The 18,677-nt window shown below is 39.9% G+C and overlaps 1 protein-coding gene across 1 annotated transcript; it reads right to left on the minus strand.

Moving 5' to 3' along the window:
- Positions 1–564: 564 nt before the first annotated feature.
- On the minus strand, positions 565–18,301 carry wdtc1 (WD and tetratricopeptide repeats 1). The gene is made up of 16 exons (XM_037677056.1): positions 18,146–18,301; positions 17,650–17,767; positions 17,444–17,527; positions 17,314–17,360; positions 15,888–15,999; positions 12,925–13,112; positions 12,504–12,686; positions 12,332–12,426; positions 10,399–10,514; positions 10,207–10,282; positions 10,024–10,120; positions 9,726–9,896; positions 9,397–9,632; positions 8,750–8,918; positions 4,011–4,203; positions 565–1,497 (listed from the first exon to the last, which is right to left on the minus strand). Exons 2-16 carry the CDS (start codon positions 17,695–17,697, stop codon positions 1,300–1,302), a joined length of 2,013 nt encoding a protein of 670 aa, XP_037532984.1. The 5' UTR covers positions 17,698–17,767; positions 18,146–18,301; the 3' UTR covers positions 565–1,299.
- Positions 18,302–18,677: the final 376 nt, after the last annotated feature.

Consider the following 18,677-nt stretch of genomic DNA (forward strand, 5'->3'; position numbering starts at 1 on the left):
AACCCAGTTTGTGTTGACTGAGCTCATGTCTCGCTTGTGTGAACGTTGTAACAAAAAGGATCAACCACCTGGAAGAAAAGAGACCAATAATGTGTTTAATCATTTTTATTTTAGTCTTTTGTTTTCATCAAGGGGAAACGACAAGATCCCTAAGAGATAGACAAAACAAGGGACTTTAAATCAAAGTAAAACCCATGGAAGCCAAGCCAAGTGGTTCAAATGCTAAGATCCAATTCATAGATTTGTTGTCCTTAAAAGTGGAGGAAACAACATGTAAAAAACTCAATGAGCTCTTCTCCGAGGGCCTGATGCTTCGTGCAGAAATGCTTTATGCAACTTTACTGCAGCAGAGGAATAATGACACAGCATGGAGCCCTATGGCCTTAAAATTATTTGCCCCAGGTGATTATTTTACACAAATTAGCATAGGTGTCCCACTTTCACTCAACTAAAGTTTACTGTTCATCTCAAAAAGCATGGGTGCAAAAAAAAAAAAATGGGACAAAAAAGTGGGGCAAAAGATTTATTATAATGTTATTTTTGTTACAAATAATTTCTCTCCCCTATCTTGTTGCCTCTTGTAAACAACGTGTTTAGTAGTTTAAGCTCTTAACTAAAAAATATTAAAACTTGTGTGACAAAAACAGAAACCACACGTTATTCCTTGGCTGTTTAGAGAACAGATGGAGACCTTTGGCAACAGAAACCCCCATTTTTTTAAATTAAACACAGCTTATAATTACATTTCACGGAGCGACAATTTAACACGATCTGCTCTCGGCTTCCTGCAACAAACTCCAACTAAAAACACGACCGAGTCCAACTCAGGAACTGTTGACTTGCAGCTTTTTGACGAGAGACTGCTTTTGCTTCTTCGATACGAACAAACAGAAGATGCAAAAAACACCTGGTATCTGCTTCATGAGCTGCTCCTACGTGAAGCATCTGCAGCCATACTGACCTGAAAATATGTCGCCTGACCCTCCAACAAAAGCCCCAAGTGGTTGTTTGTGAAAACCTGTGGAGTGACGTGGAAGGTGCTCTATAAAGTAGTCCACCTGCCACCGCAGCTCGGAGGAACAGGCCGAGGTGTTCGTGCTCTGAAAAGGTGAGAAGGGTGTCCTCTGTACTCTCCGTGAGTCCGTCTCCCTTCACATGGTCTCACAAGAGGGCGATGCATAGTGCAGTGATGCGATGTTCACTCGTTCTGTCAGAGCAGGCGTGAAGTGGGGTTTCCAACGGGAGCAGGGGGACTGATTTGCTTCCTGAATCCACTCTGCAGAAAGGACAGCTGTCCGTTTAGCTCGGCCTGCACTGTACTTGTCCCTCTGAGCTGTCTTCATCGTCTGAACCATCTGGACCCACACCACGCAGTCCAGTGATGCGATAGCCCATGTTCAGCAGCATCACCTCTAGAGGGTCGGCATTCATGCGTCTCTGATTTGCCTGAGCAGCTCCCTCCATGTCCTCCACGACACGTCCATTCTCACTGTCCGTCTGTATCATAAAAATAAAAAATAAAAAAACCCAAAGGGGATCAAACAGTATTTGAACATCACATTTTTTAATGGCAAAATACAATCCTAAGCCTAAGAAAGTTGGGACATTGTCTAAAAAGTAAATGTAAATGAAATGTAACAACAGAACATTGTAAAAATATCAAATGTTCAAACTAAGAAATTGTACTATTGTGTCAAATTTGGGGCATAAAGGGCTAAAAAAGTGTGACCGATGAGAAACAGCTAAAGGGGCATTTTGCAACTACTGAAGTCTTTCGTTTATTGCAAGTGATCCGTACCCTGATGACCCGCAATAAGTGAAAAACCGCGAAGTAGGAGTAGTAGTACAAGTAGTAAGTAGTAGTTTATTTTATTATATATTAGGCCTGTCACAATAACAAATTTTGCTGGGTGATTAATTGTCTCAGAAATTATTGCGATAAACGATAATGTTTGAAATTTGAAAATAATTTGTAATTGTTGTGAAATTTAAGAAGAAATGTTGGTTAATTTGTTTTGCGTGTAGTAAATTTTTTTGACCACCGGATGACAGTATAAGACTGAACCGAAGGATGGATAGTGAGGGAGCAAGCAGCGTGTCTCTTTAAGAAAAATGGGAGGGAGGCCCCTTGACATGACATGGGCTGTCTCTCCTTCCTTTATTCGGTTCTCAAAATGGCAGATGCTCGGTGTGGTTTGAGGTCTTTAGCATAGCATTTGCCACACAAAACTTTTAATAATATATATATTTTTAAATCAGTAAACAAGTTCTCAGTTTCTTTTTGCAGAGAAAAACAAGTTTTTACATGAAGACATGGGTTTCAATAGTGAATTTTGGAGCTTCGACAAGACAGGTTTTTTTCCCCAAGGTCGGCTTGTTAGCTTAGCTCGTAGCTTAGCTTCTCAGCTTAGCTGCTTTTAACGATCCAAAAACAAATTTTGGATCGTTAAACGGATTTTAAAGAGTAGAGAGAAAGGGAGGGGTCAGTGAAGAGCACCAGAGTTGAGCTTTTAATCATCCAGTGTCTTCACTAGAAAGAAAGACATGAAGAAACAATAAAGCAGATAAATGCAAATTCTGTCGATAATTTTTATTTATCATGCGATTAACTGATTTGTGACAGGCATATATATATATATATATATATATATATATATATATATGAAAAGACATTTTAAACTCCTTCCACACTCTTGCAATATTCTAAACAATGTTTCTAATCTTTAAACGCTCAAAGAGCACAGAATGTCATGATTTCAGCTCCCTGACTCCTCTGCTCTTTGCCAGCTGCAAGCGTTCTTGGCCACGCCCACTTATCCGCTATGCACAGTGAACAGCTGATCAGCTGCAGCAGGAAGTTTATCCTGCAGTATGGGCTGCACAAAGGTGCAGGAGGTGCTAAATAATTTAAAATAATTTATTTTAAATAAAAATTACATGCCGATCGTGCGGCTCATCCATCAATCAGTCAATTGTGTGTCATGTTCAATCTTATTTTGAACAACTGTGATAGAGCGAGTCCGAGATAAACGAACCGGGAAGTAGTGAGGGACTACTGTAATTTGATTAATGGGCCACAGATCAGACAGAACGGAAAAAAATAAAATAAAATTCAGAAGTAAAAATAGGTAGAGGTTCACCGGTCTGTGTAAAACCACATCTAAACATAGTGAACCAATTTCAGAATAACGTTCCTCAATCGATAATTGGGAAAATTTTGCGCATTTCATCATCTGCAGTTTATAATATAATTTTTTATTTTTTTTTAAAGAACCAGGAGAAAACTGTTCAAAGGACAAGAATGAAAGTTGGGATGTTCACCATCTTCAGGCCCTTAAGGCTGCACGTCTTTAAAAACAGGCCTGGCTATGGACATCATTCGCTCAGGAACACTTGTGCAAGTCGTTGTAAACAGCTTGCTGCACCATTCACAAACGCTGGTTAAAACTCTCGTGCAAAGTAAAAGCCATTTTTAAACTCCATCCAGAATTCTCTGGGCCAAAGCTGATTTAAAACGGACTAGGGCAAAGCGGAGAACTGGACTGTGGTCAGACAAATCTAAAATTTAAATCCTGTCTGGAAATCACAGACACCTTACTAATAAGGAGAGGGACCACTCAACCTGTTGAACAGCTAGAATCCTGCATTAAAGAAGAATGGGACAACATTCCCCTACAAACATGCCAACAGTCCGGTCTTCTCACTTCCTACACATTTAGAGATTGTTGTTAAAGGTGTGTGTGTGTGTGGGGGGGCGTGCTTCAAAGCGGTAAACATGATCATCCTGACCCAACTTTTTTGAGGTGTGTTGCCTTAAAATGCAAGATTCCCCTCAAAATGTACAATTTCTTAGTTTCAATACTTGATATGTTTTTTTATGTTCCATATTATGGATTTATGAGCTTTGCAAATCACTGCATTCCACTTTTATTTACGTTTTAAACAATGTTCCCCCTTTTTCAGATTTTGGGGGGGTAGTTGTCATGTCTGTAAAAGTACACTTTGTTTACCTCTGGTCTGGGACTCCATAATCGAACCACAGGGTCAATACCACTTGTAGCCAGGAAGCAGTAACTGGGATGGGGCTGCAGACAGTTTACGATCGACTCGTCGCCCTGCAGGATCCGCACCAGATTAGTCGTCTCCTTTTCCCAGATGAAGAAAGAGCCGTCGTCTGAGCCGCTGACAATATACTGACCTTTGCTGAAAAGAGGAAAGAAAGCTGCTCAGATCTGCTTGTTGGCACCTGCTACTTCTTGGGTTGACGAACATTTACGGAGAATCTTAAATCATTCTACTTGGAAAAGTGCACAACCTTTTTTCATCGAACCGCTCCAACAGAATGCTGTAAAGGTCTAAGATGTGAGAAGTAACAGAGCAGGATATTCTGGTAAATTAGGTTCAGAAACAACTGCAAACAAATCTTTTGTAACGCAGATCGTTCAACTAAATAAGGCGATAAGAAAGTGCAGATGAGGTGAAGGTTATGCAACAGTGTGTCATTTTCTAAAATAATAACACATTATGGTGTGCAGTCATGCAGGAAAAAAGTCCACTTCTGGAATTGTATGTATCTGGACACAATAAACATGATTTTATCTTTAACAGGTTCTAAAATGTGTTAATTCTGACTTCAATTGTAAAAAAACCCAAAAAATAAAATAAAAATAAACAGATTCCACCATGTCCTTATTTACTGAACCAAAACAAAGCAAAAATAGAAAAGCTGAATTAAATACCAAGTCCACTTTGCTGCTTCTAAGGACTTCGAAGGGAAAGTAGCAGCCAGCTAATCAAATGTATCAACTCATTCACACTGATCACTATCAGAATAACCACCTCCATAAAAAAAGTTTTTAGCATTTTGTTGGTCTGAACGTACAGGTGTGTTAACACAACGCCAAAAAGAAAAGACATCAGGACTGTTGATGCTCATCATTCTAGAAAGGGTTTTGATGTTACAGTAGTCCCTCGCTACTTCGCGGTTCGACTTTCGCTGTTTTTCAATGATTGTCAACTTTAATAATATTACTCACATGATTGGGACGATACAGGATAAAAAGTTAAAACGAAAAAAAAAAAAAACAACTTCAGACAGGCACTGCCATTTTGTAGTTTTTTTTCCAATAAGCTACACTGTAATGCCAGTCAAAAGAACTACACTACCCAGAAGCCAAAAGTGCTTCTGGCTGCCGTTTTATGCCGAAATGGAAAGCTTTGCAACGCAAAGTCAGACATAACGATCGATCTATTAAGCTCACAGAACTGGCAGGAAAGTTGCAAATAATCCTGAAGTTCAATTATCCACGTGCACATCAACCTGGACGGACGGGGCGGTGGACTTCATCGCTGCAGGGTAGGTCTGAAGAAACGGAACAGAGCTGCTGTTCTGCAAAGCTGGTGAGTAAAATTTTGCAGTACTGTACAGTACATATACATATGTTGTTAAAATTATGTAGGTTTAAGAGTTTAGAACATTGCAAGTGTGTGGGAAGGGTTTATAAAGCCCTAAAACGTATATGAATACTATCGCAGTGGTGTATGGAACATAACCCCTGTGATAATCACGGGACTACTGTATTTCCAAACAAGTGGTTCTTCATTCTACAATGAAAACAATTCTTAACTACCATAATTTCCAGAATATAAGTCACTACTTTTTCCACACACTTTGAACCCCCGCGGCTAAGTCATGGATGTTTTTTTGTTTTTTTTGACGGGCTAACAATTTTCATGCCACAAAAACATTTAGCCTCATCACACGCAGGCACTCACAGAGCTGCCCAATACATGTGTCTCTTGGGGGGGGGGGGGGGGGGGTTGTTCTCTCCTCCCCGTGTGCCCTCAGGGAGGGAGGGAAAACGGGTTTCAAAAGGCCGCTGCATGATGGAGATAACAATAGTGTTCACTGACTTCCTGGTAGGCTACTGTATTTCTTTTAACCAGCCATGTTACAGGCACTGTTCAGAAAAAAAAAATTATTTCTGTATATATTTGTATATACTACCAGCACCTATTTAATTAAAAGTAAAAAAAAAATATTTCATTGTAAATATATCATGTTACAACATGAAAACCGTGGCTTTTAGACAAATGTGGCCTATATATGTAAAAAAAAAAGAAAAAAATTTAAATTTAGTGGGCGTGGCATATAGTCAGGTGCACTCAATAGTCCAAAAATTACGGTAATGAACACCACGTAAAACAGTTACCAACCTTCCCAGAAGCGAACGTCCCAACAAATTCCTAACAGCCAAGAGCTGCATTATGGGCACAAATTCCAGTCATAATAATTTGTGCTCGTCACTCAGAATGTGTAGGTGTGAATACATTTTGCACCTTGTAAACCAAAATGTCTGAAAATTACATCTTTGTGCATAAGAAATTACGTGTGTATAAAAAACATTTGTATTGGTCAAACATAACTACACGAGTTACAATTTTTGTTATTGTTAAGATTTGCTTACAAATACAAAGCAAAAAACTGTAAAGCTCGAGTTTCCTAACTTGGTGTGAGTTTCAACTTGCAAGTATGAATTATGACCGGATGTTTCTTCCTCTCAGCTGATTGGTCAATGTCATGTCAATCATGTCAGGTGGCGCTCTACCGAGCTGCAGGTCCTAGAAAAATAGTACCTTTTGAAGAAGGAGGACGGTCAGTGCTACCAAACGTGATTTTCAAATATATACATCTGGTTCAGTATTTGTTTATGTTTTTTGCAGTCACTGAGCTGACCGTGAACGCCTCTGTACACCAAAATACTCTAGAGTTAAATGTGAGGCCATCTGCACGATGACTGAAGATTGGACCAAAATATTGGGCCATGGTGAAACAGGATAATGAGCCCAAACAAATCTACACAAAATGGCTGAAAAAGGGACAAAAATTCAGGGTGTTGCAATTAGTCAAGTCCAGACTTCAACCTGTTGGAATGCTGTGGCGGGACCTTAAGAGAGCCGTGAAGAAACAAAAGTCTGCAAACCTGAATGAACTGTCAAAACGAGTGGGCCGAAATTCCTCCATAACCATGTCAGAGACTAATAAAATCATACAGAAAATAACTACTCAGAGTACATTATACTAAAGATGGTTCTACAAACTACTGAATTTTGGGGTGGACTTAAGTTTTCCCATACAGCTTATTTAAAAAGTACACATAGAAATGGCATCTATAAAGTTCAAGAACAATAATAAACTGGAGACAATTATTAGTAATTTTACATTTCTTTCTTTCTTTGGGCGGCTGTGGCTGAGTGGTTAGAGCAGTCGTCCTCCAATGCGAGAGTTGGGGGTTCGAATCCACCAGCAGTCACATGCTGAAGTGTCCCTGGGCAAGACACTGAACCCCTCATAGCCTCTGATGTGTGTCCATTCAGTGTATGAATGTGAGCTAGCTTTCTTAATCTGGTTATAAATATTATTCATGTCCATGTTAGTTTTGATCAAAGCTTCAGAGAGCCAATACAGGGGGGCCAAAGAGTTGCAGGAGCATCCTGAGCTGCAGGATGTAGGACCTGGTTTGGAGCACATTATATATATTTTTTCTCATCATAATTACTGTTAAAGATACTAACACTTGTATAGTTATTACTGGTGTTTCTTAATATTACCCATTAGAATTTTTAATACTCAAATGATTGAAATCTTACCTATAACAGATTTGTACACTCACAAAGTTACATGCCACCACGCAACATGTTTCTGTTTTTAATATGCTTACTTGGGGGCTGCCTAATTCTACAGTACTGTAGAATGGCAGCCATAGCTGAGAGTGAGTTGTTACTGGTACACATTCCTAACGCAAATCAAAAATCCAAGATGGCCACCAAAGCTAATTTCAAATAGCTATAACTCTGCAGTTTTTAGAGCTATTCAGCTGAAATTTGGTGTATAGGTAGCTGAGAGCAATGCATAATACTGAATTTAAATAAATAAATAAAAAAAATCCAAGATGGCCATTAAAGCTACATTTAAATGACTTTAACTCAGCTATTTTTACACATAGAGCTGAAATTTGGTGAGGTTATAGCTGAGAACGTTCCCCATCACACACTGAATCCAAATTAAATATCCAAGATGGCCACCATAGCTTTAAAGCAATAATGACTATAACTTGTTGATTTTTTGCCATACTGAGCTGAAATTTGGTATGGTGGAAGCTGAGCAAACCCCAACGCAAAGCACTGTCAAATCAAGCTTTAAAAATTGCCACAACTTGGCAGTCCCTGTCAAAGTTCCTCCAGAATCTTTCTAGTATTCATATGTTGTTTGGTCTCACCACTTGTCTTCCATGTCTTGTTTTATTCTGTGATTATTGCTTCTTTTGCCTAACACGGTTTAAAATAAGAAAATAAATAGAACAAAATCAAGACTAGTTTGTTACAATGTGACCAGTTTCCAATATTTTCTGATAATTATTCGACATAAAGAGAACATGGATTAAAAAAGGATCAAATCTGGACCTAAACTGTATAAACTGCAGAGCCTGAATGCTAAGAGGAAACACAAAGCTGTTCTGCAGGTTGTGCAGCTGAGGCCTGAGGTTAAAGCCGTCAGTGACTAAAACCACAGGGATAGTTTTCCCACCAGCACTGTGGATGTTTAATGGGTGGACTGAGCAAAGACAAAAGGCTGTAACTGCCTATTATTAGTTGAAGCACTGAGTTTTGTTTAGGCTGAGATTAAGATCCAGTCATATTTGATTACACAGCTGAAGATCTCCCCCTGGTGTCAGCGAGATGTACCAACCTGCCGAAGAAGTTGGCCTCCTTGATGTCCGTGGTGGTGTTGCAGTGGCCGCAGTATCTGTGCTTGTAGTCAAAACTGCGCTCCCTCAACACAGTCTCATCCTCGGGAATGGACTCTTTCCGACTGAACGAGTGGAATCGGACGGAGCTGTTGCTTTTCTTATCCTCTGCTGGTGAAGGCAAAAACAACGCCGCAGTTTGTTCAATTGTGTTTAATTAGTCGTTCATACGTTTGTTCATAAAGAACAATTAACTTAAAACAGCTAAACTAATACTTAAACTAGTTCTCTTACTGTATTTTTATGTTGCACTGATTTCTGGTGGAGTAAACAAACTTTAATGTGAGCTACTTTGCTTCAGATGCCTTGATTTGATTTCACAAAACAAGAAAGTTCCAACGCCATGTTCCATTTCTTGGTTTACATTTTCAATAATTTTGCACAAATATCGATAGGCACTCGCTGCACTTCTTTTGACACCATTGTTAGCAAGTTGTCTTCCAATAAACAAACGTGTGCAGACGTTTATAGATTTTTAAAAACATCTTTCTGTTCCCTATTAAAAATACTCTTTACTATGAAATAAGCAAATGTATAGTATCAATTTTCCAGCTGCAAATAAACCAAGCGGTGTCTGATCGTCTCCTACCAGCTTCTGATTTGTTGAAAAGAGCAGCCTTGATGTCTTTATCCAAGGCGTCGCAGGCACTGCTGTGAGCTTGTTCTGGAAACTTCCCTTTGAAATCATCCAGACACTCCAGAGCCTCGGTCACATACTTCAGCTCGAACAGACACCGTGCGAGCCTGAAATGTGCTTTCAGATGTCCCGGGTTTAATGTCAGAGCCTTCATGCAGTCCCTCAGGGCATCATAATGGTCTCCATCCCTGGGAAACACGCATACAAACTATAAATAAATGACTTTAAAGCCTTTAGGTCCAGATTATAAATTGCTTCTTTAAAAATAACCAGACACCTACCACTTGCGCTTCATATAGGCTGCAGCACGGTTCCCATATAGCATGGCGTTGCTGCTGGCCTGATGAATGCTTAAGCTATACAGCTGGATGGCTTGAGTCCACTGCTGGCGAGCAAATGCATCGTTAGCTTGTTGCTTGATTTCCTCCAAGTGAGGGGGAAGCTCGAGAGAACTACACAGGTGAGAGGAAGGAGTAAACATTTTCAATGAACTTCGCCAAAAGTGGGATTAAGAAGATACAGAAAGTAGATTACAAAATTGTAAATACTAACAGGAAAATAATAAATGAATACCATTACCTAGCGTGCATTTTACTTCCAGCTACGTGAATATGACTGGCAGGCAGAAGAATTCCATTGGAGACGCCGTTTGTTGTTTTTCCATTCTGCACATCTTCTGGAGAGCAGAAATTGCAGAAATAACAAAAGCATGATGCATTCTGATAACATTTATATAAACTCAGTATTATGGAATAGAACTACCTGCACTTGACTGGCATTTCTTTGGAAGGAGGAAGGTATATGGCCTCTGCTTAAACGTTAAATCAAACAGGTATACCTGCAGGAAGCATAGAAATAAACAACTCAAACCTTACAGCACTGTGTCTGTGAGTGAAGCTGGGAAATGAAAGAACTGTAATAACTCGTCTCATTTCTTGTTCGCACAGACATCACCTGCTCTCCACCCATATTAACGAGCAGCTCAGTGCCATCTGGGCTGAAGGTAACGTAAGTGGCCACCAGAACCCTCAGTCGGTTGTTGTAGTCTCTGAGTTTCACCGGAAGGTGCCCTGAAGAAGCATTTACAAGATAAAATGATGTTATTTACCCACATCTTTCTCAAATAACTTTCATACAAAATGCATTTTCCAACTTGTGAACTACAAAAATTCTGTCATCTAACAAGGTTGAGTCAGGTCCTCTGGACGGATTCTTCTTGTTCAAACGTTTCATTTTTTTTATCCAAAAGATCTTCAGTCTGAGGAGCTGAAACAAACTCCATCCATCCTTTATCTTCCGCTTCAGGTCGAGGGTGAGGTTCTGCCTCAAGTGGAGGAGTTCAAATATCTTGGGGTTTTGTTCACGAGTGAGGGAAGAATGGAGCGTGAGATTGACAGACGGATTGGTGCAGCATCTGCAGTATTGCAGACTCTGTACCGGTCCGTTGTGGTGAAGGGGGAGCTGAGCTGTAAGACAAAGCTCTCTGTTTACCGGTCGGTCTACGTTCCTACCCTCACCTATGGTCATGAGCTCTGGGTAGTGACTGAAAGAATGAGATTGCGGATACAGGCCTTCTCATAGTGGATCAACCAGTCTGCTGCTGAGAGCCAGAACTAGCTGTTCACATGATAAAGAAGGACCATCAGCCTAAGAATTGATGGTTAGTGCCCTGATGGCCACTTGTTATTCACAGGGGGTTGAGTGATACTATCAGTAACAGCATTGTAAGAGGGGGACAGTTGAACACGGAGGTCTCCGCCTATTTAATGATGGACGTGTTCTCTTCACAAAGATGGCTTCCTTACTCTTTGTTTGTTCTTTGTGAAGGGAACTTGTCCATCATTAAACAGGGCGGAGGCCTCCGTATTCAACTATCCCCCTCTTGCAATGCTGTTATTGCTAGTATCACTCAGCCCTCTGTGAATAGCAAGCAGCCATCAGTAAGTATGTTTACATGGACATAAGTAACCGGATCAAATGGCCGGTCGGAATAAAAGTGTGTCATGTAAACACTCCGTTCGGGTTATTTTTTGTGTATTCAGCACGATCCAATATAATTTGTGATCAGAACGAAACGGGTGGTTTACGCCGATCCATGACCAGATCGGTGCGCATGTAAACGCCTGATCTGTTTGTTTTTATCTGATGGTGAAAAACTGACCTGACTGCTCATGTGCGACTTTGCCATTTCCGCCTGGCTAATGCTAATAATATTAGCATGTCAGGGAAGCAAAACTGGTCGGTGAGCGACACAACATTTCTACTAGAAACTTTGACAGAGCTCAAAATGATCTGTATTACCTGTAGCTCAGTCAGGGAGTGCAGTAACGTCTCCACCGTCATTAAAACCTGTCGTGGGTCCATTTTGGTGCTCAAGTTTGTTTACGTTCACCCTGGAAGTAGAACTTCTTCTTCTGTGTTTTTTTTTAAGAAGAGTTTACCACTCTGCGCATGTCAGTACTGCTGTTCAGAACAAAGCCTGCTGCATGTAAACGCTCGTCAAGAACAGATTGTGCCCATGTAAACAATACATTTGAATTATTTAATCTGAAAACATTTCAATCCGGTCAAAAAATGTTGCGCATATAAACATAGCTAGCGTGCTAACCATCAGTTGTTAGGCTGATGGTCCTCCTTTTACATGAAAACAGCTAGTTCTGGCTGTCAGCAGCAAACTGGTTGATCTACTATGAGAAGGTGCTGTTTGTTGACAGAGTTTGTTGCAGCTCCTCAGACTGAAGAAGTCTTGGATTAAAGATGAAACATTTCACCAAAGAAGAATCCATCCAGAGGACCTGACTTAACCTTGTTAGATTGTTCTACCTGGATTATTGAGCATGCATCAGGACAAAAACTGTCAGTTTAGACAGTTTAGCCATACACTCACCTGCTACATAGTACTGTCCAGCACCATCTGGGATTGGCCTCTGCCTTTCACAGAACGTGTGCACAGCTGCTGATGTGCTCTGACTCACAGACTTCCTGTGGAATGAGAAAAACGGACTTAAATACAGTTGAACTCATGTATTTCAACGCAGAGGACATGAAGAAGAGTGAACCTGTAGTTGTGAATCATTCTGATGTCGTAGAGGCGGACAAAAGGCCCGTTAGCTCCCACTGCCATGTAGTTATTATCCTGAGGGTTGACAGCTAGACACTTGGCCTCAGCCAGCTGACCACAGAACTCTGTAAGGTCAATCAGAACCTCAGAGTGTTTGCTGTTCTCCCGCAGGTCGTATTGTCTGCAGTAAGAAATAAGAAAATCGACAGCACAATGAGTCACAGTTGATATGCTTCTGAGTTGACAGCATGACGTTTAAAGGGAGGAGCATGAAAGAAAGATCTCTAACCAGCGGTGATGCCTGTATGTTGTGTGTACCGTAAGCAAACAGACGCGGTAACGAGACTTTTTCTGCATGACGTGTAAATAACAATTAAAGGAAAGTTCTCCTTTGACTTAATTCATCACTGGGCTCCTACCTGATGATGCCATCTTCCGCAGCACTCCAGAAGGTGTTCGGCCACATTGGAGCTGTGGCGATGCGTTTAACTCTGTTGGTATGATCAGAAAACATGTGGATCGTTTCCTTCATGGTCAGGTCGTGGACATGGACCTTTGTGTCGGCTGCACCTGTAATCAAGATCCGGTCCCCAGAGTGTGGAAGGAACTGTACGCACACACAACAGAATGAATTAATGAACACATACACAATGTATCACAGGGTAACAGTGTTAGAGGGAGACACAGATTAAGACAGCCCTATCTTTCAGTTATAAGGTTTTACAAATCAAGACGTAATAAAAATGCTCTGGTCTTGACCAATACACTGCACATGCCACATTATATCTTTTATACAGTAGTCCCTCACTTATTGCAGAGGTTACATTCCAGACATCCCTGCGATATGTGAAAAACTGCGAAGTAGGGACGTTCTATTTATTAAGAGAGCAGACAGGCTGATGCTGCGGTTACTGAGCCAGTCAGAACCCGGGATACAGAGCACAATGCTCTGGTTGGTCGACTTCCATCAATCAGCCAATCGTGGGTCGTGTACAATCTTACGTTGAAAACCTGTGTAACAGTGAGTGCGCAAAAGTCAAACCGTGAAGTACAGAGGGACTACTACTCAGCAATAGAGCAATCTATAGCAACGGCCCAGACAGGCAAAGTCCTTTTGTCGCATTTGACCTTGATCTGTGATGTTGACCTTGAAGCTGGAGTGATGAAAAGTTATGTGACACATGTAGTCAAGATTCAATAAGCTATCTTGAGCACATAAGAAGTTATGGCCCCAACAAGCAAATACCTTGTTTTAACTTTAACCTCGATTTGTGACCTTGACCTTGAAGCTGTGATGATTACCAATAAATGCAACATTCCATCCGGTGATGATGTAAATTCAAGGATTCAAGGTTATTTATTTGTCATAAGCACCACATGTGGTAGAACGAAATTGTGTACACAGGGTCCCAGTTACTTCCAACAAATGTGTATGTAGTTCCATTACATTATGTTCAGGATCAGAAGTTATGGGTGGAGCGAGAGAAAGGTTTACAGATGTTTGTATGGACAGACGGACACTTTATACCATAATGTCCTGATTAATGCTCAGTAATCCAGGTAGAGTAATCTAACAAGGCTGAGTCAGGTCCTCTGGACAGATTCTTCTTTATTGAAACGTTTTGTTTTTTATCCAAAAGACTTCTTCAGTCTGAGGAGCTGCAACCAACTCAAGCCCCGTTTACACGAGGCGTTGGAGTGAAACATTCGGCCGTTCATTTACACGACAACAGCCCTCATTCTCTCTGAAACCTAAGGTTTCTGAATCCAGGTCTCAGAGTTACGATGGAGCTTTAGGGATGCACTAAGAATTTTTTTTTTTAAAGACATTAAATTACGAGAATAAAGTCATACAAGACTTCCTTTTTTCAGCTCTCTTTTATTTTATTTTTTTCCACCAGTTGGATCCACTATGCGACCTGTCAATCAATCCAGTAGGCGTGTCAGCAAATGACCAGTTTGAAGCTAAATGCTCCTTACCTGCAGAGAGCTGTGCCCATCAGAGCGCACCACCTTACTGTAAACATGTTCAAAGTCCTGACACTGATAATAAACTGATGCTGATGTGCTGACAGTTTAACTACAGGTATCTCCTTATTTGTAAAACCAATACCAAAGTATAACTTAACAAGATGCTCAACATTCTTCATTTTACTACTGTTAAGATGTGGTAAACCTGCTTTATGTGTCGGAGTTCAGATAACATTACGACTCATTTAGCTTCGGATTGGTCATTTGCTGACACGCCTACTGGATTGATTGACCGGTCGTGTCGTGGATCCGACTCGTGGAAGAAAAAAAAACCCCACAAAAGCTGAAAAAAAAAAAAAAAAAAAAAAAAAAAAAAGAAGTCTTGTACGCCTTCATTTTTGTAATGTTAAGATGTTATTCGACTTTATTCTCGTAAATTTATGGCTTTTAATCTTTTTTTTCTTAGCGTGGCCCTAAAGCTCCGTCGTACAGAGTGGAGATTTTCAGGGGGACCCCCCCCCACCCCATGGAGGTGTGAAATGCTCTGCAAGTGTGAAGTCGCAGCAGTTATAATAAATGGCAGAGAGGGTTTTTTTTGTGCTACTCACCCTTTTTCAGCATGTAAGAGCAAAACTAATAAAATCCAATTCCAAAGAGACGTTCATGTATTCACCAGTTTGGACAACTGTGATCATGCAAACCCTGAATGCACGATGAATGCAACTGAGCCCGGCCCAGAGTTGCCAGATAAATTTAAAATGTCTTATTTACCCCCCCCCACTTTTCTGTGCACATGTTCATTGAACACCGAGCACACCTCATCTTACAAACACGCTTACTCAGCACATATGACAGATTAGGTTATAAAAAACTGTTATTTTAAAGTGACAGCACTATAGTTCATAATTTCTTATCTGGCAACCCAACTGTTTTCGACTAAACCCGCTTTTTTTTTTGTTTACTACCCCCAATAAACAATGAAAAAAAAACACTCGGGTTTCCAGAGGTTGTTCTCATGTAAACAGGGCCAAAACCCTATGGTAACAGCAAGGGTGGAGTTAGATTTTACACACACAATTTTCCCCTTTTTATCTTTGCTTAGTATATATGGTAATAACACACTAGAAACTACACCTCAGGTTAGATTTAAGAAATTTTATAACCTGGTAAAGACCAGATTACTTTTATGTTCTGATAAGTGAAACCTTACAATAGAGAGTGTAGACTCTTTTCCCTGCGACTGTATTTAAGTTGTTTGTAAAAACAAACTCTCCCAATATACTTGTCTGAACAGCTGAATTTAAAAAAAATATATATTTATTCTACTTACTGGCGTATTACAAGTTTTCCAAAACATTTTTCATAAAACTGCATGAACAGATTTAGGAGCAAGTACCATTATTATCCTTACCTTTACAGAGAATATATTAGCTGCATGTCCAGTATGCATAGTTGTGAGCTTTTTGTGTCTGAATGGATCCCAGATGATAGCATGTTGATCATCTGAACCTGAAGCCAGCAGACTGAGAACACAAGAAGACATGTTACATCTGTTAGGACTCTTTCAGACTAGTTTTATTTTAAATCATGTATTCTCAGACACATGATATGCACAGCAGCACAGTTACGGTAAGTCCTTGTACTGTACTGGGCCCTCAACTCTGGAATAATCTGCCCATCAACATTCGACAGGCCACCTCAGTCTCCACTTTTAAAACGCTCCCAAAAACCAATAATGACATTTAACACAGGGTGATCGGATTTAGATTTAGAATTTCATTGATTCTGTTTATGCTTTTTGTTATTATTCCTATTTAACACAAGGTCATCAGATCTGATTTAGCATTTCATTGTTTCTGACCGAGTTTATGCTATTTATTATTAATCCTTGACTTTTGACACAAGGCGATCTGATTTAGTATTTCATTGTTTCTAATTATGTTTATTATGTCCGCTCCTGTTTCCTGGAACATCTTACAAAAAGATTTGAAGCTCTCGACCTTGACCTCTCTAAGTGTTTTTAAGAATCTGTTGGACTCCTGGCAGGGTCCAATGCAGACATGTTCCTGTTGTTAGTTTTCTACATTTGTCTTGGAATCTAGCTGTTTTTTTTTTGTTTGTTTTGCTATCTTTTCCTTTTAGCCATCCTATTTGTTTAAAAAAAAAAAAAAAAAAAAAAAACTGTAGTATGCTTTTTTATAACTGTTTATTGTTGTTGCTTGTCCATTGTTGTCATCTTTCTTTGTTGAAATCAGGTCTCTCTTGTAAATGAGTCCTCGAGGCTCAATGGGATTTACCTGTATAAATAAAGGTTGATTGATGTTTCCTGTTTTATATGTTTATTCCACGTGCTGTAAATATATCTTGTTACTTTGTTGTTGTGATATTTTTGCTAAGCACTTTGGTAACAGTATGTTTTAAACGTGCTCTATAAATAAATCTGACTTGACATGACAGAGTTAGAAAGGTATAAGGACAACATTTTCAGTGCTACATGTTGCTACATATAACCCTGAAATCATGTTACAACAGGCCGTTCTTGTTGAATGTTCCCCATGTAAAGATCTCATTCTGTTTTAAGAAAACTTGATAGCATTTTATCTTGTCAACTTATGACCTTACTATGTTAATAAACAATATTTTCCTGGTTCTTGAAAAATCTTTGTTGGTAAATTGGGGGTAAAAGAATTAAGAATTGTGTACACATAACTGCTCATACATATTTTTTAGTATTTTTGCACTGTCCATATAAAGAAGACAGACTATGATAAAACAAATGGTAAACCTTATGGTGCTATAATGAGACTAAAGTGAAATTTTAGGCTCTGAAGACTTACTCTCCTCGCTCATTCCATTCCAGACAGTTCACACAGCCAGTATGCCCCTGTGGAAAAAAAGACAACAGTGGACGTGAGAATAGTACAGGGAACTTGTAAAAATAAAATAAAATCTTCTAGAGTCAGTGACCTGCAGCTCGGCCTCCAGTCCAAGTCTCTTGATAAAGGGATCGGTCACATGGTAAAACCGTTGGAAGCCTGATGCTCTCTTGTCCTGTAGATGTGAATTAAGATCCTCGTCAGTACACAAGAAACCAAAAGTGACAGCTCCTTTATAACAGTGTTAATATGAGAACTAAAATCTTCTGATGAGCACATTAGGATTTGTTTACTCACCCTGATCTGCCTGTGCAGGATTTCTGCGGTGATGTTGGCAGCACTCATGACCCCAGGTTAAGCATAAATTCAGTCCAGGAGGGTTCACACGGCATTTACTCCTCTTAATGTGAGTAAGCTAAAAAAAAACAAACATCATTAACAGCATTAACACAGAAAAGACCATACATGACTGATAACAAGCACCAGCCCTCAGATGAAACAAAAACACAACGTTAGCCTATCTGAACTGTACTAACAAACATGATGTTAGCTGATTAGCTTCTGTTAGCAAATGTGCTTCTGTCAAAACGACCATCGCGTTTACCAGAACTCTAATAATGATTTAAACTGTAAAAAAGGTTGTTAGCTTCCCACAATCCTTCACCATCTACAAACCAGGCCTTAGCCTTAGGAGACCTCTCGCTCAGCAAGCAGCTGGCATTAGGCTAGCTTCGGGTAACGTAAATATTTACTACGCTTCAACTGTAACACGTGACAGCAGAGTAAATCTCACCGCTTTCCGTCAAGAAAAAGGGTTTCTGTGAAGACATGTCCATTTGACGACATTTACAAACGCAGCTCTGCAAGTTTGCCTGACGACATTCGCGTAAATTCTCCAACTTAGGCACGAACCTCCTCCCACTAAAGAGACGATCAGCCTGCTGAAGCGGAACACATCCGGGTTGAGCGCGTTTCACAATAAAAGCACATCCGCTGACCTGTCAAAATAAAGTAAAATAAAATGACAATAACACCTTTCAAAATAATGTGCTTTTTTAACATATACTGATTGTGTTTTGGAACATGTTTGTCAAATGTAGAGCTCATCTGCCCTCTAAGTGCCAAAAGCCAGTGTATATTTACATATACGATGCACAGTGTATACAATGTCGTTGAAGCATTTGATGCTGGGCATAAAGCTTTTCACACTGTGGATCATCACATTTTATGTCATAAGCTCTCAGAAATTAGTTTCTCAGTTCACACCATTGGTTGGTTCACTAACTCTCTCTCAGATCGGAGGCGATATGTTCAACATAATGGTG

Source organism: Nematolebias whitei, chromosome 5 (genome assembly GCF_014905685.2).
Source record: "Nematolebias whitei isolate Nwh7 chromosome 5, NemWhi1, whole genome shotgun sequence".
In the NCBI taxonomy this organism is placed as follows: domain Eukaryota; kingdom Metazoa; phylum Chordata; class Actinopteri; order Cyprinodontiformes; family Rivulidae; genus Nematolebias; species Nematolebias whitei.